The sequence below is a fragment of the Chelonoidis abingdonii genome, chromosome 8 (genome assembly GCF_003597395.2).
Source record: "Chelonoidis abingdonii isolate Lonesome George chromosome 8, CheloAbing_2.0, whole genome shotgun sequence".
Lineage (NCBI taxonomy): Eukaryota > Metazoa > Chordata > Testudines > Testudinidae > Chelonoidis > Chelonoidis abingdonii.
Genome location: NC_133776.1, coordinates 95,984,041 through 96,007,506, shown reverse-complemented (window position 1 = coordinate 96,007,506; position 23,466 = coordinate 95,984,041). Strand labels below are relative to the sequence as shown.

Below are 23,466 nucleotides of genomic sequence, written 5' to 3'. Positions count from 1 at the left end.
GGAGTTTGGAGCTTTTGCAGTTTCCAGCTATGTGTCTTCTCTGCAAATCTTGTTTTTCTGCTTATGGCATCAGTCAGAATAAATGGAGGTAGTGGAATCTGCCTGTGCTGCTGTAGAAAATTTCTCTGAAGTATCCCCAGTCTCCTAATATATCAGTGTCTCTTCTTGTCTTTTTCTGATGGGGTCCAGCAGCAGGTCAGCGTCCTTAGGTAAAGAAAGGTTTCTTGAAGTGAGCAGCAGTCACAGAAAGTAAATTAATGGAATCCGGCATCTGCTGATCTCTTTGACAATAAGGAATTTTCGGTGCCAACATTTAGAAACCATTGGAAATGGTCTCCATTGGAAACCAGATTTCAACTTTCTGCCCTGGGCTGCCAAAAGTATTTCAGCAGAAAATGCTAAAGTAAGTTGAACTTTGAATTATAATTTCAATGCCTGTCTAGTGAAATGGATTAATGCTCTGGCACTGCACCTTTGAGGCTTTGGCTTGAATCTTGTAGGATAAAAATCTGTCTGCTTTGACAGTTGAAAAGGTCGAAGTGAAATGATGTCAGCTGGTTTTAGCCCAATCCAAAGTCTCGATTAGGAGAGAGATGTAAAAGTTGTTGTTGTGAGAGATCATCTCAGATCTTTTTAAAACAATCATTTCTAAATATGTTTTCATTTAGATATTATCAACCAAATTAATTCCAGACGGCTGCATTCTGCAAATTTGGATCTCAGTACAGGCTTTGATTATGGAGCTCAGTTCTGATTCTGATTAAGCTTATGTCAGTTTCATACTCTCCTATCTCCACTGATTTCAATGGAGCTACATCTGCTTTACCCACCTATAATGGAGAAAAAGAGTCTGACTGAGGAAGTCTAAAGTCCACCGCAGAATTAGTATGCAGGTATATGACTGTCTGTAAAACAACATTTTCACTTAAAAATATTTAAGTGTTTTATGCCTGTGTTTTTATTAGCTGAGAATTTGAGAAGAGCATGCCGTCGTTACTTCAGTTGATCAGGCAGATGATCACTTTAAGACACTTGTCAGAAGTGCTTCAGCTGAATATCTCAACTGTTAATTAGGAATCTGTTTAAAGAGCAGAGAAGACAGATTTTGTTAATTTCCTTATTCCTCTGAAAGTAAATAAATAAGTATATAAAAAAATTCCAACAAAGTAGCAAAGGGCCAGATCATTCTAGCAGAAACTTCCACTGATATTAATAATGATTGCAGCTCAAATGACAATCTGGTATGATATGGAACAGAGATTGAGCTTGCTGCTAATAGAGTTGTAAAGCATTTTCGCTATCTTTGATTTGTCGTAGTCCTCCTTTCCATGAACACACCTTGCTTGTGCCAAAAGGACTTGGCAGATCTCTTCAGAGTTAGTTTGCAGATTGTTTGCTTATTGCAATAAGAAATGTATGCACGTGCAGGAGAGTGCAGATTTGAAAATCAGCTGTCAGTGGTGTGATACATGAATTACCTTGTTCTGGGGTAATCTATTGCATCCATTTAAATAAGTGGGCTTTGATGTCAAAATTCAGCAGTAGTATGCATCTTCATTTTATTTATTTCCTTTGCCTTCTTTGTGTTTCCATTTTAAGGTAAATAAACCATAGTCTATGTAACCATGATGCAATACGTGGGCTGATGGAACCGTACACGTGTTGTAAAGATTAATTGGCATTCAGTTAGGCCTCATAAACCATAGTGTGCCATGCATTATCCTCTATTTTTCCTTCTATTTACAATGCAATATAGTTCACATAGTGGGCAAAGACTGAAAGCAGCAAGCACTTTTATGAAGTGCACGATGTCAAGTTTGTACTTTTTGCAGACTGATCTTCTTAAGTGACACGGCCTTGGGAAAGCTGAGAGATTCAGATATGCCTTAATTGTGGGGCAGAGGTAACATGGTGTTGCCTTTCTACCCTAATTGCATCTATTAAGTAAGTCCCAGGGAACCCTTAAAATCGCAGAAATATCTTTTATTTGTTCTGTCGATTTTTCTGGCAACGATGACAACAGCAACAAAAAAGCTAACACCTTGTCGTGTTTTCAGATAAAAGCATTGGAATTGAACTCCAGTTTTGAAGAACAGTTTCCTCAGCACAAAGATCTAGAGTGCATTTTTTTTTAATGACATTGGATGGGAAGATATGGTGGTAGCTAGGTTGATAACAAAGTCAGAGAGGCTAAGCAGTGTGACTGCAACCCATTACTTATAAGAGAATGAAGTGGTAATTTTGCAACTATCACATCTCAAATATGTGACCATTTTCCTAGTAATAAAACTATTAATCTGTAACTGTTTACTTATCAGGAGGCCATTATGTGATTGATGACCTGAAAATGGAGGTTATCTTTCAACTCATTTGAAATGCAAACTGACTAGACAATCTATAGCTATTGTGGCATGTTGTTAAGCAAAATCAGGCACCTACATTGACCTCCTATTTACATTTCTTTGAGAAGAAAAATCATATAAAAGCTATCACGAAACACATTTCACAGCAGGCAAATTAATTGGTTTTACTGTATTTGAATGGAGGGTTTGTCAAATAAAACATGCCATGACAGTTAATAGTGTCATTTAGAGGCAGAAAATTATTGGCTTATTTGTTATTGGATAAAAGGAAGGCAAACACTTTGTATTAGGAAGTTTTAATGTGTTTAAAATCCTCATTAGGGATTTATGGACATTCTTGCTTAGTATAGCGCCTCATTAATTTGAGGCTAAACAGTTACTTCTCTGTTTCAATTCTAGTGTTTGGGCTTTTCCCCCCTTTTTTTTTCTTTAATTAGATCTTGCATTAGAATTTGATCTCTACACCGCTGGAGATGTAAAATTAATTAATGTGATTTATAAATCGACTGGAAGTGAGTTATTCTTAGATATCGTCTCATTTGAGTCAGCAGTTAAAGCACACATACTGTAAGTACGCGCACAGATCTAAAAGATTTCATAAGCTCAAGAAAAGTGTGACTTCTGCACGGAATACATTTAGCAGTGTCCCTTGGCATTAATAGATCAACACATTTTAATTACAAATGTAACTAAAAGGGAGGTAGCAAAAAGATCTCATTCAATTTCAGATTTCTTTGTTATATACTGTCAAACAAGGGCTACTTCAGCACCGTGTAGGTGTGATAAGTGTCATCCAGTGGCGGTTCAGATCATCAGAACAGTTTTAATATTTAACAAGGATAAGACCAGGTTTTCTAGATTGATGCCTGAATTTGGACCAGTTCCCCATTAAGTTGCCTAGTTCCAGCATGGGGTGCAGGCTCTGGGCTGGGGCTGGGACTGAGGAGTTTGGGGTGTGGAGGGGACTGATGGCTGGAGTGCGGAGGGGGCTGAGGGCTCCGGCTGGAGGTGCAGGCTCTGGTGTGGGGCCAGGGATGAGGGTTTTGGGGTGCGGGATGGGGCTCAGTGCTAAAGCAGGGGGTTAGGGTGTATGGGCTCTGGGAGAGAGTTTGGGTGCGGGAGGGGGCTCAGGGTTGGGGTTTGGGGTGCAGGCTCGGGGCAGCGCTTACCTCAGGTGGCTCCCGGAAGTGGCCAGTATGTCCCTGTGGCCTCTAGGCACAGAGACAGCCAGGGGACTCTGCAAGCTGCCCTTGTCCACAGGGGCCACCCCTACAGTTCCCATTGGCCGCAGTTCTCAGCCAATGAGTGCTGCAGAGCCATGGCTCGGGGCGGGGGCACCGTGCGGAGCATCCCTCCCTCCCTTCATTGCTCACTCTCCCCCACATTCATTCATTTGCACCAGGCTGGGGCTGTGTGGGCTGTGGCTGGGGGTGCAGGCTCTGGTGTGGGGCTGGGGATGAGGAGTTTGGGGTGTGGAGGGGGCTGATGGCTGGGGTGGGGGCTATGGTGCAGAAGGGCGTGAGGGCTCTGGCTGGGGGCCGGGGATGTGGATTTGGGGTGTGGGATGAGTCTCAGGGCTAGAGCAGAGGGTTGGCGTGTGGGAGGGAGTGTGGAGTGTGGGCTCTGGGAGGCAGTTGGGGTGTGGGGGGGCTCAAGGCTGGGGGTTGGGGTGCAAGGAAAATTGCTGTACGTTTTACAAATCCCTACTTGATTAAGGCTGGGCAGTGTGCTGGTATGTTGATTGATCTGGTATTTTCAAGCTGCTGAACTTCCAAACTATTTCAATCCGTGTCCATAAATAACATGTAATTCCTTCGGAATTTTGGGCTGTTCTTTTATATATGCGCACGATCTTGTCATTTCATTTAGCTGATAGAGGAAATGATTGGAGATGAGCATATTAGGCTCATTAGTTCTGTGTAGAAAATTAAGGTTACCTGAGATTGACAGCTTTAACATCTGAACTAGAGGCCTTTTCAGGAGCCCATTGAATTCAGTGGGAGTCATTCTACTGGTTTAAATAGGCCTACAGTCAGGTCTGAGAATTGTGGTTGCACCGGTGAACTGATGTTAGAATTTAGTTCAGTAATTGCAACTTGTTCAGATTCTTTAGTAACTTTAGAGATTGGCATAACTTCTCCATAGTGCAACGTGTATGTAAGGGGTGTGCATGGGGGCTGCTGTTCTATTTGTGCTGCAGGCATGAATTTGTTTGTTTGTTTTTATATTGTATTTATATGTATTTTTCACAGACTTTTGAATGCCTCAGGGAGATGTTTGTGAAATCTAGTCTTCTCGTTATATTTTAGCTCCTGCATGATTGGAGGTACTCTGAGAAGACAGCATATGTATATGAATCCAGACCCATAAATGGCTCTCTGAGGAATTAACTCTGAGACATAACAACACATGTCTGAATACCAGGAGAGTCAGCTTTATTTGGATGTATTTGAATACCACTATTTTGGCTCCATTCAGGTTCCTGAAGACCCCAAACACATAGTCCTAAAATATACTGTTGATAACCTCATGAAGGAAATAGCTCCAAGCAGGAATATTCACTTCTTGTTCATTTGCTGCACCTGTTTTAATCTGTTTGCACTAATGGTAGTAAGGAAAATCCAGAAAAAATCCCAGCTACTGAAATTAGCCTGACATTTATTTTGGGCATCTTTGACATGAATGTCCCTTTGGGGAAAAAATCTTAGTGAAATTGGAAACAGACAGGAAGACTGGATTGGACGGCGACCAGGGGACATTAGACCAGTGGGGTATATGCAATGCCATAAAATTCCCTACACATAAATATAGAGCAATCCACCTCAGGAGAGGAAATAAATAGCACAGATACTGACTGAGGGATAAACTGCCATCTAGAAAGGAATGAGTCTGAAAGAGGCTCAGGGATGACTGTACATGGAAGACTAACTGCAGTGCAACACCACTGCAGAAATGGCCAAAACTGCTCTTGCATGTAAATATAAGGGGGAAATACCCCTCATGCAGTTGCCACTGAAGTACTGTGTCTGTTTAGTCAGGATAGAGCCAAACTGGATAAAGTACAGAGATGAGCAACAAAAATGCTATGATGACTGGAGGACATGACATCTAAAGTGCACTATTCCTCCGTATTAACCCCTACTTCTGCCAGTCTATCTTCATTGTTGTGTAATCTTCACGCTACACATCCAGACGGGTGTTTTGTCTGAAAGCTGTTTGCTAACAAATCCATCATACTGGCAGCCTGGAAGGGTTTGGTTGAATGCGTTCTAATAGTTGGATTCTAATGGTGGGAAGCCTCTTCTTTCCACCATATATGGGAACTTTGCAATTGTAGTACAGACTGACCCACTTCCCACACAGTATTCACCACAGGAGACATTGGAGGAATTGAAGGCATTCGTAGAATTTGGCAGATACTAAGGGTCCTGTCATTGCCATTCCTGGCTTTATAAGAGTTTTCCTCTTATCACCCTGTAGTGCACAATCAAAACGATCGATCAAGGCACGTGTACAGGATGTTTTCATGCAAGTAAGTGAAAAATTAATTTATGTCCACAGAAGTAAACAGTAGCATTAGCTTAATCTCTCTGGAGTCCACAATGGGTTCCTAGATAAAGGGTATGACATTGGAAGTAGATCCGTTGATATGTGAGTTTATTGGTGCTCAAACACAAGTGAAGAATGGGATCCTATTTGCATTTAACCTGAAATGCTTGTTTCCAATATGACAGAGATAGGAAAGGTGTGTTATTTGTTGAATGCCGACTGTGCACCAGTAAAGTCAGAGGAATTGTTCAAGAATAGTTTATCCTAATGGAAATACAGTCCTTTAGTCCTATCAAAGAGATTATCCATAGTCTGATACTGTCCACCAAACTTGATTCTGAATTTTCAGGACTAGACTAATATGCACTTTCTACTTTCCAGAAGTTTGTTGGAAGTTTTTAGTTCTTAGCCGAGTTCTTAGTGCCAATTCCACTCCTTTCCCAATGTGACATTTCAAAAAAGTGTCTTCTCCTTTGAAACTTTCATATTGATAAACACCAATCCGATGTAAATTACATGGGAAAGGCATTTTACACAATTTTCCTATGTAGCGTAAACAAAATCTGAGCTCATGCAAGTTATAAATAGTTCAAGACAAGAGTGTGGCCAAGGAATTGCTGAATGAATAAATGGAAGGTTGTATCAACATTAATTATCAGCTATTATAACAGGTTACTCACTGTCATTTGATTTGCATAATATTAAAACTATTTCCCCTGCATTCTAATATTCCTCATGCCTCCTTCCCTGAGTTTAACATGGGGCCAACCAAGTCATACGTTAAACCCTTAGGTTCAACATCATTTAAATTATGCTCTTTCACTTGTGAGACTGCTTTTTTAAGTTGAATATTTTAACCATATGACCTTCTATTTTCCTCCTGGAAGCAATATTTTAAAATAAATACAAAATCTTTTTATGCAAAGGAGTTTCATTGGATTAAAATGAAATTGGAAGAGGAATCCAGTGCACCATGTAACTTGTGAAATCTTTTCAGTTTGATTGAAGTTACATTACCTCAGGACTTATGTCTGCAGCTTATGTAATATTAACTGTTCTTCAATCAGAAGTTCATGAATACACTGCAGAATGAGAAAAGAGCTCATGACATGAGCAGCAAGCACTTGGTTTTAACAAAACATAATTCCTAGAATCGATCCTTCCTGTTAAGTTAGATCATGTTGTTCGCAGAGGAAGACAGGTCCAAAAAGTACAGTATATACAAATCTAACCTCTTAAGTGTTTCTTTTTAAAATGTGACTAGTGATAAAAGCTTTAAAAAAAACACCTTGTAGCACTCAAACCACTTGATTTTCTATAGATTAGGAGAATAGTGGTATTTCATATGGGATGTCCAGTGTCAATGAAATTTTCCTGTAAATTCTAATAATAATTCCCTACAGCACTAATATTTGTGTAGGCTACAAATACTATTTTAGCCATATTTGTCTCTGGCCTGATGGATATCTGCATGGATCCTGTAGTGTGCTGTGCAATGCCACTTGCACTGATCAGCTCAGGGGTGGGCAAACTTTTTGGCCTGAGGGCCACATCGGGTTTCCAAAATTGTATGGAGGGCTGGTTAGCAGAGACTCTGCCTCCCCAAACAGCTAAGCGTGGCCCAGCCTTGCCCCCGTCCGACCCCTCCTGCTTCTCGCCCTCTGACAGCTCCTGGAAGCCCCACCCCATCCAACCCCTCCTCTCATTCCTGACTGCCCCCCGGTGACCCCTGCTCCATCCAACCACCCCTTCTCCCTATCCCCTGACTGCCCCCAGAACCCCTGCCCCTGACTGCCCCCCGCCACCCCATCCAATCCCTCCTCTCCTTCCTGACTGCATTCTGGGGACCCCTGCCCCCATTCAACCCCCTCGCCCCCCCGACCGCTCTGACCTCTATCCACACCCCCACCTCCTAACCACCACCCTAAACTCCCCTGCCCTCTATCCAACTCCCTCTGCTCCCTTCCCCCTTACCACACTGCCTGGAACACCGGTGGCTGGCAGTGCTACAGCTGCGCCACCCAGAGCACCAGGACTGGCAGCCGCGCCTCCCAGCTGGAGCCAGCCACGCCACCGCACAGCACAGAGCACTGGGTCAGGCCTCAGCTCTGCAGCTGCACTGCCCCAGGAACTCACAGCCCCACCTCCCAGAGCCTTGCGCCAGTAGCGGAGCAAGCAAACTGGGGCTGCAGGGGCAGGGAACAGCAGGAGAAGGACTGGGGGCTTGCCTCCTGGGGCAGGAGCTCGGGGCTGGGCAGGAGGGTGCCGCAGACCATAGTTCGCCCACCTCTGTGTTAGCTGAATGGACATTTAATCTTCAATTTCTGATTCACAGTTGGAAAGTTTTTTTCAGGATAGACTAAGTATCTGACAGATCTGTGCATTTCAAGTCACTTAAGCTATAGCTATAGCTACCCTAGAGAGCTTACAGCAGCACCGATGCAGCTGCACTGCTGTAAACTCTCTCGAGTAGCCACTCTAACCTGATGGAAGACAGCTCTCTCATCAACTTAATTAATCTACCCTCAATGAGCAGCAGGAGAAGCTCTCCCACCAACATATTGCTGTCCACACTGTTGCTTTGGTCAGTGTAATTATGTCGGTCAGGGGGGTGGCTTATTCACACCGCTGAATGACATAATTTATATCAACATAAGTGGTAGTGTAAACAGCGCCTTAGAATGTGGAGCAACCACATGAATTTAGAAAAAAAGGCCTCCTTCTTTTAAAAATCCATTAATAATAATATACAGAAAGTCTTACATTGATCTTCTCTATGATATCCCTGTTGTAATAATTATTCTTTTAATGTTTTGCATTAATCTAAATGTTTGCCACGTTGTTCCTGTTCCTGCTTGGCTCTCCCTGTATGTCAATCACAGCACTTTGACATCATGGGTTACCTTAATACCCATAATTCTAAACAAAGCAATTCCAAAGGGAACAAAAGTTCTGTCAAGTCATTAAAACAAAACTGATGTATGATCATTTAGAGGTATTAGTGAGTGTTGCCAGCAGAAGCAGTTTGTGATTACAGAATAATATAATAGATTTTACTAAACTAAAATTGTGTATTTGTATTATTATTTCTTAAGCAATGTAAGCTTACATACCGCTGTGCATTAGGAGAACTATGTCAAATAAGGAAGAGGTACTTTGTCCCAAAAGACTAACAGTCCCTAGAACTCAGGTGGGAAATTGCTGCACACTGGAATTCAAAACTTAGTGGTGGGTGCTCACTGAAACTGGAACGTATAACTGGGAGGTGAACTTGAGCAGGGAGAGGTCCCGGGGTTTGTTAGCTGGAAAGCGGTTCATGGTGTAGGAAAGAAGGCAAAAAGTGAAGGTGAGTGAAGAAGTTAGAAGCTGTCAAGAGCAAAAAGCATGGACGAAGTGAAAGGAGAAGGATTAGGGCAGAGGTGTGTGAAACAGAAGTTATACAATATTCAGGTGAAGCTTTCAAAGACACCTGGTATGGAAATCCAGCTCCCTGAAGTCAATGGCAAAATTTCCATTGGCTTCGATGGAGTAAAGGTTCCACCCCAGGGATTGTGAGCTAGACTTTAGTTAGGAAGAATGTAAGGAGAAGGGGATATTTTTATTAACCTAAATGTTGTGATGTGTCCATCCACCAATAGTGATTGTTGAGATAAGTAAAGTCAATAGTAGGAGCCACATTTATCATGTTCACTTCTGGGCACTTCATTACCTAGATATTGACAAATCAGAAAGAGTTCAGAAAAAAGCAACAAAATGATGAGAGAGGGTGGAGGGAATGACTTATTAGGCAAGATTGTAAAAGTCAAATATACAAGATACCTGAGGAGTAAGATGGAGCGTAACTGTGTACAGATGTATATGAATGATGTAAATACCATGGAGGGATATGAATTATTTAGAGTGATGGAGGAGGTTATCCATAGAAATGATAGGACGAAATGAAAAATAGGAAAATATAGCCTGTTTGTCAGGGGAAATGTCCTGACAGTGAGATCAATAAGTGTCAAAGAGTCTTTCAAAGGAAGCCTCCTTGCCTGAGACTTTTAGAACTAGACTGGCCAAAGCACTAGAAGCGAGGATAGGAAGAGAATCCTGGAGAAGACATACTAGATCACCTAATAGGTCATTTCTGTTTCTCGTTTCTACAGTTGTGTTAATTTAAAATTTATGCCTGCATCAAGATTCGAGAATGAGGAAGAACACACAGTTAGAGCTTTGGTTGGGACAGCTACTATAGCATGTGTTGATGTGGGTGGGGATGGAGGGAAAGAGGCATGGCCATGGATTGGCTTCCCCTAACCAACCTCTAGTGACCAAGGATGAGATTTTTTTTTGAAGGCTCCAAGGGCACCTTTGCAAATATCCCCTCACATTGTGGCTGCAGTGTGCGTGGGGAGTGGGTTCATTGTGTACGTTCCCCCGAATCTAGTGTACCCATGCAAGATAGCCATAATAAAAACCAATTGTATATGCATACAATTTAACTGTTGCCAAATGTATATACACACACCCCCAAGTGCTCATAAAATCCTGACAGTTATTGCTCATATATTCATTTGCAGCATTTAGGGTATTTGTGCTTTTTTCTACATTTAGAATGAGGAACTACAGCCAATAGCACGGGTCGGCAACCTTTCAGAAGTTATGTGCCAAATCGTCATTTATTCACTCTAATTTAAGGTTTCGCGTGCCAGTAATTCATTTTAACGTTTTTAGAAGGTCTCTTTCTATGTCTATAATATATAACAAAACTATTGTTGTATGTAAAGTAAATAAGGTTATTAAAATGTTTAAGAAGCTTCATTTAAAATTAAATTAAAATGCAGAGCCCCCCGGACCAGTGGCCAGGACCCGGGCAGTATGAGTGCCACTGAAAATCAGCTCACGTGGCGCCTTCGGCACCCGTGCCATAGTTTGCCTACCCCTCGCTAATAGCATCAGTAATGTTTAAAGAACTATATTGCTAAGTTGCAAGACTTTACAAGCACTTATGTGTCTGTGTGTGCATGTGTGTAGATGTAATGCATATTTTTAAGAGACATGGAAGATCTCTCAAAACTCTCAAGATGGAGTCCTGTGTGCTTTTCAGTCTTCAGAGGATATTTCACCTGTAACAGGCCCAGGGAGTGAGAGACTGAGGAATCAGCAACTAGTATTAGAATCTAACCAGTGTTTTTTCTATAGTACATGTTTAGGGTTTAAAATTTGTCTTGGCTCTTGGTGTATTGCGCCGTACGATAAGATGCTTGATGATAACAGTTTAATCTTCTTAACTGTTATCACCTTTGCCCTAAATTGTGGCATATTGTAAGTTAAAATATAGCCTGCATTCTCGCTGAAATCTGAATATTGGAGTAACAGTTGATATCTTCATTGTTTATAAAAGTTTCCAGCAATTTTAGTGCTCATTTTTAACTGTGGGGAAATCAGGGTACTATATTCTTTCTAAACAACTGTTTGTAGCAAAACACAAAAATATCTTTAAGAGATAGTAGAGATGTATCTTTCTACTGATTTAGATTGGTTTAAATTGGCAAATTCTGCTGGTAATGATCACTGGATGATGTGTATTTCAAATAATGGGGCATTTCCTTGTTAGCTATGGTTTAATAGATCTATTTACTTCCCTAGTTGCTTTTAACCAATAAACTTTGCATTCTGTGACTGACTGACTTTTTTTTAAACCTAGGTTAGCCTTCCCAGTGACTCCAGCTGTGTGGAAGAAATATTACGGGTGAGTTAAATCGTTTTGCTCCTATATCATCTTCTAATTATAGTTCTGGTATCTCATCTTTGTTCAGTAAGCTATACAGAGTTCACAATATTATATTTAAATAACACTATACTAGTGAGTACAAAATTAAGGATAATAAAATGTCAAGGTTTGCTAGGCCCAAAATATTACCTATGTTGGGGCCAGTTCTACATACTCTCATTTCTCCTCTTCCAAAGCCATGTCTACCCTACAGAGCCTATCTAGGCCTAACTATGATGCCATTGACCCTTAGTATAGATGCTGTGGAAGGAATTTTTCTGCCAGTGTAGGAATACCCCCTCCCCAAACGATGTTAGCTATTCTGATTGAAGCACACTTCAGTCAGCATAGCTCAGGGTCTCTCAAACAGGTGTCACTGCTTGTGTAGGGAAAGCCCCTGGCAGGCCAGGCCAGTGTGTTTACCTTCCCTGTCCGCAGGTCCGGCCGATCGCGGCTCTCACTGGCCGCGGTTCACTGCTTTGGGCCAATGGGTAAACACACTGGCCCAGCCCGCCAGGGGCTTTCCCTGCACAAGCGGCGACCCGTATTTGAGAAACCCTGGCATAGCTGCATTTACACTGGGGATTTTGCCAGCATGTCTCGAGGCGGTGTGGTTTTTTCCACACTTTTAAGTGTAGAGTAATCCCAGGTAATCCCAGTCACGGTTCAGGGCTAGCTGCACTCTTGACCGCTCTCAGTCTCAATGAGTGCAGCTCCTTCCGGTGATCAGCCTCTTGCGTTCCCATCCTGCTGGCAGAATCCCATGATTTTCCCACTCACAGTTCAGGTGCTAGGCTGTAACCATGCTGTGTACCAAACACAATTGCCTAGTGGTCCCAACTGGATTCAAACCCTGCAAATTTGCCCTTCAGGAGCTGTGAGCAGTGGTAATCACAGGTCTCAAAATAGTCTCTTGCAAACAAAGTATTGTTTAATCTTAAATGCAGGAACAAAATATAAGAAGAAATACGGTTTTCAACATAATAAACAGTCTACACTTATGAATAAAATTTACATATGCCTAGCTTATCCCAGAAACCCTAATCTTTGGGAATTTTGGGGGGTAGAGGGAAGGTCAGCCTGCACCACAGTGGTCCCTGTATCTCTCCCTCTTTGTGCTTCAGAGCATGGGCTTTTATCCACTCCAAAGTCCTTTGTTTCCATTTCATGTGTCAGAACCCTCCATTCTGTGGTCACTGGCTAGAATGCTGCTCTCAGGATAAATTGCAGAGGGATCGACACCTGCACTGTCCTTTTAGACCTCTGCGAATGGAGGGCTATCAGAAATGTTTGCCTGCTTTCCTGCCTACCTACAAACTAACCCATACCTGAATTAATCCCTAATAAACGTATAGCAAACACCACAATAACAATCAAACAAACAGATGATCATATAATATTAGTAATATAATACTGGCATTTCTCACTGGAGCTGGTTGGAATTTTTCAACTAATCATTTTTTCATCAAAAAGTACACATTTGCCAAAACTGTTCACGAAACAGAGACAGTTAAATGAATTTCCTCACTCAAAATAACATAGGGGAAAAAAGTTTATTCAGGTTTTTTTGGTTCACAAATATTTTTGAAATTTTGACTTCTCATCCTGGTTCAAAATGGAGAAGAAATTCTGAAGTCTTGAAAATATTTTCAGGTAGGAAAAACATTTTCTGCCCAGCTTGATTTCCCATGTTCTCCACCATCCCATTGAAACCAATAAGGATACTCAGTTCAGAGGAGTTTGCCCTTTTATGTATATATTATCTTCTGATGATGTTAATGCAGTTCTTCATGTGTTTCCAGTGTTCTTCTATAATTTGTGGTCCCTTTTAATCCTATGATTCTATGATTCTAAATCAATGTGGGAAGCTAGCACTAGTGTGGAATCTGATGGTGATAAATGTGAAATTGTGTATCTCATGGAGTAATACATCCAAGGAAGGAAAAAACATTGGTTTCAAGCTTCCCAAGGGTTGTTATGTAAAGAATACAGAGGGAGGGGAAAAATAAGGTTGAAAAATTATTAAAAATACGTTTTGTGTTTTTAAACATATTTCTTCATCTCTATTGTTTATATATTTGAATTATGTTTGTTAATATTGGAAGGAATTAACTGCTAGATGGGAAAGACAGAAAAACAATGTCAGAAAGAAGTATAATATAAATGACCATTTCCAAGGGTCAGTCATTCAGGTGACGGTTTTAATGCATGAACAGCACATATATTCACAAAACACAGGAATATCTTATGGAAATCTGATCCTGTTCCTATCAAAGTTGATGGCAAATCTCCCACTATTTTCAGTGGCTGCATAGTTAGACCCTAGTACGTATTACTGCTACCCTTGTGACCTACCGGTAGTGATCTGCATTGGCATGAACTGAGGTTACATTTCTCAGGCCCAGCACTAAAGCTTATTGAAGTCAATGTGAGTATCTTCATTGCCTTTAATGGGCTTTGGACCAGATACATACATGCTCCCTAGGAGCCACTGTTGCTGATGTTGAGTAGCACCTTATTCCATGAATAGGCCTATTGAAATCAGTGGAACTAAACTTAGTGTGAACAAAGTGCCAGAATCTGGCCTTAGGCTAATAGGGCTGACTAAACCTGGCTGTATTCTGCTCAGATACATCAGTGTGAATCCAGAGTAACTCCATCATAACCAAACATTTTACTACAAAGGCTGCTTATCAAACACTTTGTAACTATTGGCAAACTCTGTTTAAGAGAGAACCAGGACTAACACACTGCTGAGGTGTATTTGCAAAGTTGTGTGGGGAACTTTCTCAGAGTCAGCTGGTAATATGCCTGGCTCCATCCTGTTATGTCGGTCTCCCTTGAGTGCATTTCACCCCAGGTATTTAAGAAAAGTAAGGAAACTAAGCAATTTAACTGAGTTTCATCCTTAAGAAAGTTTCAATAACTCTTGCATTTTGTTTGTTACAAGGCTTTGTATGTAGCAGAGACATACGCTGTGAGCTCTCTGATTTTAGAATTCTTTTTTTTTTTTTTTAGGCTGATCTTGATTAGTGCTTTTGTAGACCTAGAGGTTTGGGATTCCTAATAGATGCTAACAAATAAAAATGGAGTTTAACTAAGTTTACGGTCAGAACTTACCAGCCAAGTGAGGGGAAGAGATCCTGTGTCCATTCAGACCCCGGAGTCTTCTGAGACAAAATTTCAGTGTTTCAGAATTACTGAAACACTTAGTCACTTATGTCATCTTGTGTAAGTGCCTGGAGAACTGCTCATGATACCATAACTAAAGGTTAATGATAGACCAGTCTCCTGTTGATTTTGCTTTTCTAACCTGCATGGCCGAGAAGTTTTGTTTAAAAAAACCGTTGCCTTCAAACTAAAGCCAAACTGTAAAAGCAATACGGTATATTTGCATTGATTACAGGTTACCAGCGCTAGACAGATAGATAGAGATGGATAGATGGAGATAGATAGGCCTCCTTCTGTTCCAAAATATCTCTTCCTATTTAAAGACAATGTGATATCTGTGGAAAAGCAAATAAAATGAAAAAACAAAACCCAAGAAAATATTTTTCTTTATTCATATGCAACTAATAATATGGATTTAAATTAGCCTGTAAATTGCTAGTCATATACAAAGAGAATTCATTAGAAAATTGTGTTACAAACTAGAAAAAAAGCTGGGATGCTTTAAACCAAGTTTCGGAGTCCTATGCTTCTGTTATTTACACCAATGTGCTCTAATGTCGTTGTTCCGTGTTGTTTGCATTGTGGTAACATGGAGAGGCCAGGGGCCATTGTGCTAGGCATTTTACAGACATGTAACAAAAGGGCAGTCGGTATCCAAAGAGTTTAGGGTCTAAATGAATAGAGTTACTCCTGATTTACATCATTGCAAAGGAGAGGAGAGTCAGGCCTGCTGAGCATTCATTTACCTCACTTTGACTTTCAGAGTTGTGGCCAATATGGTTGTAGAATCAATTCTGAGTATTGTGACCAGAGGCCAGCGTCTGCTTTCATGTATACACGTGTAAATCGGAAGTAACAGTTTTGACTTTAATGCCTCTTCCTGTTACCTTTGGTAGATCTGATGCCACTAGATACCTCTAGTATTTGCATGACCGGAACACAGTGATTGAGACTGTAGTCATCCATGCACACCTACCTGGGGCTAGCCACAGTCTAGCGATATATGTGTATAAGAAACCAAATACTGCCTGGCAGGGGGCAAAATTTGTCCCAGTGAATGCAAGCTAACAGTGATGTTTCACTGCAACAAGATTTCAACAGAACACTGCAGGAATCTCCTTTAGGATGTGTTAGCTCTGCCCTAGAAAATCTTGCTGACTCTGCAGGAATTCGAGCCTGCAAGAATCACTCTGACAACCAGTGAAATGCAGCCACTTCTGGAATGAAACAGGTCATTGTACAAAACACTGCATAGAGCGTTAGAACAGGAAAAGGATACTTCATCCCTTGGAAATTCCAAGAGGAATTTTAAGAAGGCTGAATGTAATTACCCATATTGATTTTTAGGGCCAGATCTTCAGCTGATGCAAACTGGCATAGCCCCACTGGAATCAAGATCTGGCCCTATATATAAAAAGCAATCATTTCCGTGTTGCTAAATTGCTTTTTTTACAGTGAGGTAAACATTTAAATCTAAAAAGCTGCCACCGCATAGCAGGGCAGAAGAATTCTGGAAGGTGTCTATTTCACGGTAGTGTAGTGTCAACTAACTGGATAGATTTCTGATATTATACAGACAGCTGTGATATTAATTAAAAGCTTTCTTGTCTAGAAGCAAAATAAATCCTAAATATAATTTAAATTGTAATTAGTATAAAAATGACTGAAGTTAAATGAGAAAAGTCTATAATTTATACTGTCTTCTCTTCTTCTGATGACTGGCTCATATCTAATGATGTTGGAGAATATGTAAATTGATCAGCAGGTGAAAATGCCCTTGACTGGGTAAATTATGTGTAGGATTACCTTTCTCATGCCATTTGAAAGCACTGATGGATTTAATATGTATTATCCATAGCAGAGGTGAGCTGTTCACAGAGCAAAATTAGCCTGTAACAGATATAGCCTGTTATTTGCCCCTCAGCAATTGTTTTCTCCTCTAAAATACAAACCAACACTGAAGAACGATGCTAAACCTAATTATAATAATTGTAATTTGAAAAATACAGGTACGCTGTCCAGCGTGGTTACAAATGCACTTAGTAGCTGACAAGCAGTTTAAATATTTTCATGTGAAATCTGGGGGTTTGCTGAGTGGGACATGATGTGAATTTAAAACAATTCTACAGACGTCATTGGACAAGTGAATAATGAGCTGACTGGCCTAGTAGATCATGTGAACTTGTCAAATGTGGGAACACGTTGGGGAGGAGATGATGTCAAATAACAGTAACTTAGCAACCTAGCATTTAGCTGTCCAGAGAATGAGGAAGAGTAGCCACTTTTACATAGCTGAGTAAATAAACGAATCCCTATGTGTCTTAGGTGTGCAGTGAAAATAGCCCTGCACCGTATGTTTTCCGTCGAGCTCCTTTTTCCTCTTGGATAACGTGATTTATTATTTCTATTGAAATGAAAAAAGAGATTGAAACGCAAATTCACGTGTAAATGTGTATCCATGCACTTGTACCTCGGCTGGAGGGAAGGCTCAGGAAGCACTCCTTGAACAGGCAGTCACCTGCTTTGAAGACTACAGGATGTTGCCAGTACTTTCTTCCCCTCCCCCCTTCCCCTTTAGACCTCGTTTATGAACACAAAGACTTTTATGGGTAAAAATAATTAAAATAAATACAAAATAAAATAAAATAAAACAATTTAATTTCTTAAGACTCCCCAAAACAACACATTGCCAACTTTAAAATATTGTTTTCTCAGTAGATGAAGGGCCAATTTTTGCTCTTCCATCAGTGGAAATCAAAGGGTAGTTCCACTGACCACTGAATTGTTCTCTCGTTTACAACAGTGTAAATGAGGAATAGCTCCACTTCCTCCTGTTGCTGTACTAAGCTGATTTACTCCTGAATTATTCTGGTGTAAATGAGAGCAGAACTTAGCCCTAAGCCTGCATCTAAGCACAGAATTCAGCCCAATGGGGCTATTATGTAGTCGGTACTCTGGAAATATGAGACTACTGGTTGCTTTGTTCAGACCAGAGTTTTGTAGCTGATCTTGTTAACACCAGCAGGAGTAATTCCAGTGAAGTCAATAGAATTACTTGGGCCTGCTTTTTCTGGTGTTTTACACCTTATATAGCCATTTAAATCAGTGCCACAGGGGGGCCCTGTCTTCAGTTGAATTCGGGTTGGTGCAGGTCCAAGGGGAGGGCAAAGTTGGCTGGCTGTATGCCACGTTATGCCCCCAATTCTAGGGCAGTGACCCAGTGCAATGTAAACTAGCCTGGGGATGCTGTAAGTTACATCTGAGTCATTCTGGCAGCTGAGGATCATTGGACGATTGCAGTATCCCAGACATCTCTCTTTACAGTGGCAATGCTCCTCAGTCGCCCCCTATGGAAGGCTGGCTATGCTAATTTTGTGCTAGTAGAAAGGTTAAGGCACTGAAATATCAGGACCTCAGCAGTATAGACAAGTGGAAATGAGATCAGTTTCAGGCCCCAAGTAATTTGCCTACAGAGATCTTATTTTGTATTTTTAAAATATTAAGCAAATTAGTTGGCAATGCAAAGACTGGTAATTACACAGGTCCATTCTGTCCTATCTATACTGGAACAATAGAAAGATTACAAACAGATAAAGGGAGCTTACACTGTACCTATTTCCAACACAATATTCAACTCTGTTTTCTTATCTCCATGACTGTAATATTTTAACACATATTTTGTAGAGCCAGACTGAAATGTTGCCAATTTCAGTCACGTTATTTAATTCCACTATCGTTGCCAGATTTAAGATTACTGCTAAAATTACTATAAAGTAAATTGGCACCATCACAATGAACACAACATTGACTAGCATTTGGCAATGTGTTAACGTATCTGAAGAGAATAAGGTGATTCTTATCTGTCAAATGAATGAAAATGTACTAATTTGGTCCCATTTCCCATGCTCTTCACCAGCTCCGTTATACAAAAAGAAGCACTTTGTAGGCTTTTTTTCTCTTTATAATCACCTCAAGAGTGAGTTAACATAAATTTTAATGTCTCACATGATGTACATCCTTGCTCCCATTAAATATACTCAGTGTCATGGCAAAGATTGTAAGAAAAATGGAAAACTGCGCAAAAGGAATCCAGGTTGGGGATGAAGAGGGTAAGATTACCATTAACAATGGGAAAATTGGCTTAGGTGAAATAGAGCCATCCTCAAACATTGCTCAAACCTCTAACTGAAGCCAAACTGCACCTCTTTGTGGTGTTTGAAAAAGTTTAGATAGCTTTTTTAATACTTTCAAATGCCTCTGAACTTTGAGGACCAGGGAGAACTGGAAGCAAAATACCAAAATACTGTGAGAGAGGCAGTTCCTGGGGCTTCTTACAGTTGACTGGCAACATGAACTTTTCTCACAAGATTACCAGTCCAGATTTGCAGGGCCAAGGGGCCCGAATCTCCCCTCAGTTATATCAATGTACATAAGGAGTAGTTCCATTGAATTCAGTAATGACTTTAGTGAAAGAGAAGAAAAAGAAGGAGGTCAATCCAGGTGGTGCTCAATCTGCCAGGAGGAAATATCCCTTGGGATTCACCATGGTGATAACTTACAGTGTTTGGCCCTTCACCAAAGATGTACTGAGTGTCCTCTCTTGAGTTCCTCAGGGAGTACATAAATCCCTTGTGAAAACTGTAGTAGGACGCTTTGAATGTACTCTCCCTGGCCATCCTGAAGTACCAGATTACAAAGTGATAACAACTTGTGACCTATGGAACAAGCTTCTATCAAGCATAAGAGCCACTAGAGGCTAGCATGCTCCACTTCTGTGTACTATGAAGATAAATCAATCTATAAATAAAGTCCTGGTTTGAAACACACCCTGTTAAATATTTGTCTGTTCTCCAATGAATCATTTCTGTATTTCATCTTATCCTGTTATAGTGAAACGCAGTAAATATGGACATGAGTGTTTAAACTGCTGGCAATGTTACCTTTCATTTAAGTAGATTAATAATGCGAAGTTTACATAACAAATTCTGTGCCTTGGGCACAGAAATACGACATTGCAAACATATTCGAATAGAGTCATTAGGGTTTGTGAATGAGCATGTGTTTTACAAACAGTTGTGGTATGAAATGACAGAACCAATAGCATTTTCTGTCAGATCTTTATCTTACAGAAGGGGAGGGCTGCACTCTGTTAGCCTTCAGGGCAGAGACTGCAGGTTTAAAGCAACAAGCTAAGATCTATGATGTACAGCTGGTGGGAAACCTCATTATAAATTAGCCAGGCCGAAGGAGTTGGTTGGTCCATTGAAGGATAACTTGGCCCCCATGCAGTTAGCTCAGAGAGATCACACGCTCTTTTCTCCTTCTCTCTCTTGGTATTCAGGGCTGGAGTTCGGGCTAAACAGATGTAGATGTCTAAGCAGGGTTGCCTGGAGGGGCGGGGGGGCAAGTAGGGCAATTTGCCTCGGGCTCCATAGGGGTCCCCACGAGAGTTTTTCGGGGGCCTTGGAGCAGGGTCCTTCACTGACTTTGGGGGCCCTGGAAAACTCTTGCGGGGCCTGGGCTCCCGGAGCTTCTTCTGCTCCGGATCTTCAGCGGCGGAGGGGGTCCATCCACTCTGGGACCCACTGCTGAAGTGTCCCGAAGACCCATGGTGGCGGCCCTGAGTGGCCCTGTATCTAAGAAGGAAGATTGGTGCTTCCAGGAATAAATTAAACCCAGCTGTCCCTTGCAATCCCATGGGATGCAGAGGGAGGTGGAGTGTTGGAATCTCCTGTTCTAGGAAAGGCTGGCCCCACTACAACTGGTTTCTGGGGACATCCATTGTGACCCTCTGTATAATGAACAGAAGTACTTGTGGCACCTTAGAGACTAACAAATTTATAAGAAACTCAGAAAACAAGCCCCAGGTTGGAAAGGGAAATAAAAACCTGAGATTGGCAAGGAGTAGGGGGACTTGAAAGAACAAGTTAAAAATTACTTAGGCAAGTTAGATGTCTTCAAGTCACCAGGGCCTGATGAAATACATCCTAGAATACTCAAGCTGATTGAGAAGACATCTGAGCCATAAACAATTATCTCTGAAAAGTCATGGAAGTTGGGTGAGATTCCAGAGGACTGGAAAAGGGTAAATATAGCGCCAATCTATAAAAAAGGGAGTAAGGACAACCCAGGGAATTATAGTTTAACTTCAGTACTTGGAAAAATAATGGAGCAAATAATTAAACAATCAATTTGCAGACACCTAGAAGATAATAAAGGGATAACTAACTGTCAGCATGGACTTGTCAAGAACAAATCATGTCAAACCAACCTAATTGCTTTCTGTGAGGAGGTAACAAGCCCTGTGGATAATGAAGAAGTGGTAGATATGGTATATGTTGACTTTAGTAAGGCTTTTGATCAGGGCTTTGGCACTGTGCTCTGGCTGCACTCCAGCTCCAGGCAAAAACCTGCAGCTCCACTGCTCCGGAGCTGCTCCGCACTCCAGCTCTGGGCTCCACTCCAAAGCCCTGATTTTGATACTGTCTCGCATGACCTTCTCATAAACAAACTAGGGAAATGCAGCTTAGATGGAGCTATTGGGTGTATAACTGGTTGGAAAACCATTCCCAGAGAATAGTTATCAGTGATTCAGTCAAGCTGGAAGGGCATAACGAGTGGGGTGCCCCAGGGATCAGTCCTGGGTTCCGTTCTGTTCAATATCTTCACCGATGATTTAGATAATGGCATAGAGTACACTTATAAAGTTTGTGGATGATACCAAGCTGGGAAGGGTTGCGAGTGCTTTTGACGATAGGATTAAAATTCAAAATGATCTGGACAAACTGGAGAAATGGTGTGAAGTAAATAGGATGAAATTCTATAAAGAAAATGCAAAGTACTCCTCTTGGGAAGGAACAATCAGTTGCACACATACAAAATGAGAAAGTACTTCTAGGAAGAAGTACTGTGGAAAGGGACCTAGGGGTCATAGTGGATCATAAGCTAAATATGAGTGAACAGTATAACACTATTTAAAAAAAAAGCAAATATCATTCTGAATCAGAACCAGAGGGTAAGAAGAGGAAGCACAAGACAGATTCTTTCAATCAGAGTACTTTGAAACCCCTCTCAGGCAGGCCATTGAAGCTCTAGATATTCTGCTCCACAAACCTCCTGTAGCACGGTGGACCCTTGCTCCTGCCCTGCAGGGGTTAAAAACAGCCCTGGGAAGGGGCTGTGGCTGGAGAAAGTAGCCTTTAGGCTGGGCTGATTGGGGAAGTGGCTGCAGCTGGGGCCATGCCCCAGCTGGGCAATGAGTCCTCATAAGAAGGACAGAGGAGCTAGAAGCAGTCAGTCTCTCTCTAGCCATAGAGGGAGGTGGGCCTGGCTGCCGGGAGCTAGAGACAAAGTACCTGAAGGGAGCAGGGCTGAGGACAGGCTGAGGAGCGGGGGAGCTCTAGCCTAGAAAGCCCCAGGCTGAGGCCTAGTATTAGGCTAAAAGGTACTGGGGGTTGCAGAGGGCAGCCCAGGGGTAGGCTAGGGCAGCAGGTCCAAACCCCGTTGCCTTTGATGAGTGGCTGATACTGCAGTCTGCCCCAGTGAACGGGGGCTAGATGGAGACTGGGCAGTAGCCATATACTGAGGCAAAGTGGGGATAGAGGATGGGGGTCCCCCAGGAAGGGGAAACCCTCAGAGAAAGGGGTGACTGCTTGGGGGCAGCACTCCACATAAAAGGGCACCGGGTCCAGGGAGGGACATGGGGCCGGAGGACAGGTGGCTCACCGGCCTGCAGAGGGCGCTCCGGGGCTGGAACCGAGCTAATTCCCACAAGTAACCAGCAGGAGGCGCCACAGGGGTGAGTCTGCTCATCTACACCTCCCTGGAAGGAAAGTAAGGAGGAACGTAAGGAGAAATGAGATGGGGCAAAGCCACTACAAAGGTTTTATAAGATCTGAAGCGACAACTGTATAACCCACTTCCTACCTGTATAACCTGGAGGTTGATGTTAGGGATAGGAGTATCTGGCTACAACCAATCATCTTAAGTTTTTTTTACCCACCTTCCCAATGTGCACCAAGCCAAATCTGACCTGTGTCACTCCACATCTCTTCTTCTCTGACCAAGAATACATAGATCCCAATCAAGGGGCATTTCCTTCTATGGAGACTCAGGAGAAATTGAAGTGACATCATCCAGCCCGATGGCCTTGTCAGCCTCCATGTGATTTTCAGGGGCAATCACAACTTGGACAGACACTCTAGCAGGCATCATCTGTCTCAAAAGCAAGACATTCCAAGGTCCGAGGGGCTTCTGTCAAGAAATCTTTCTGGCCGCAGCCATTGTTTTGGATGCAGTTGTGGATGCCCTGTGACTCATGTATACACCCCATCAGTATGTCCACACCATGCAGCCTTGAGACCACCACGCTCACAGCACATCTATTTGAATCCTTTCAGGAGGTGGTTTATACTTCCTATCCATCAAGCTCATCTCAGCTGATGAGGGCTTCAGAATAGGTCACTCCCTTCCTAATGGAAGTTGACAGATTTTCTTCTGCCCCCAGATGAGTTGAACACCTTTTATAAAGGATGTGTAGACATCTCAAAGAATTTTTTGGTAAACATAAATAAAATTTCCTGTGCCCATCCCTGCCTCTTTCCCCCTGTGTGACCGTGAGATGCCACT

The 23,466-nt window shown here is 41.9% G+C and overlaps 1 protein-coding gene across 2 annotated transcripts in view; it reads left to right on the top strand.

Moving 5' to 3' along the window:
- Positions 1 to 23,466, top strand: part of AFF2 (ALF transcription elongation factor 2) — a 401,898-nt gene that overhangs the window by 208,237 nt on the left and 170,195 nt on the right. For both annotated transcript variants that reach the window (XM_032779822.2, XM_032779821.2), the window contains exon 4: positions 11,602 to 11,646. In XM_032779822.2, the coding sequence (XP_032635713.1) occupies positions 11,602 to 11,646 (45 nt within the window). The remainder of the gene's footprint in view (positions 1 to 11,601; positions 11,647 to 23,466) is intronic.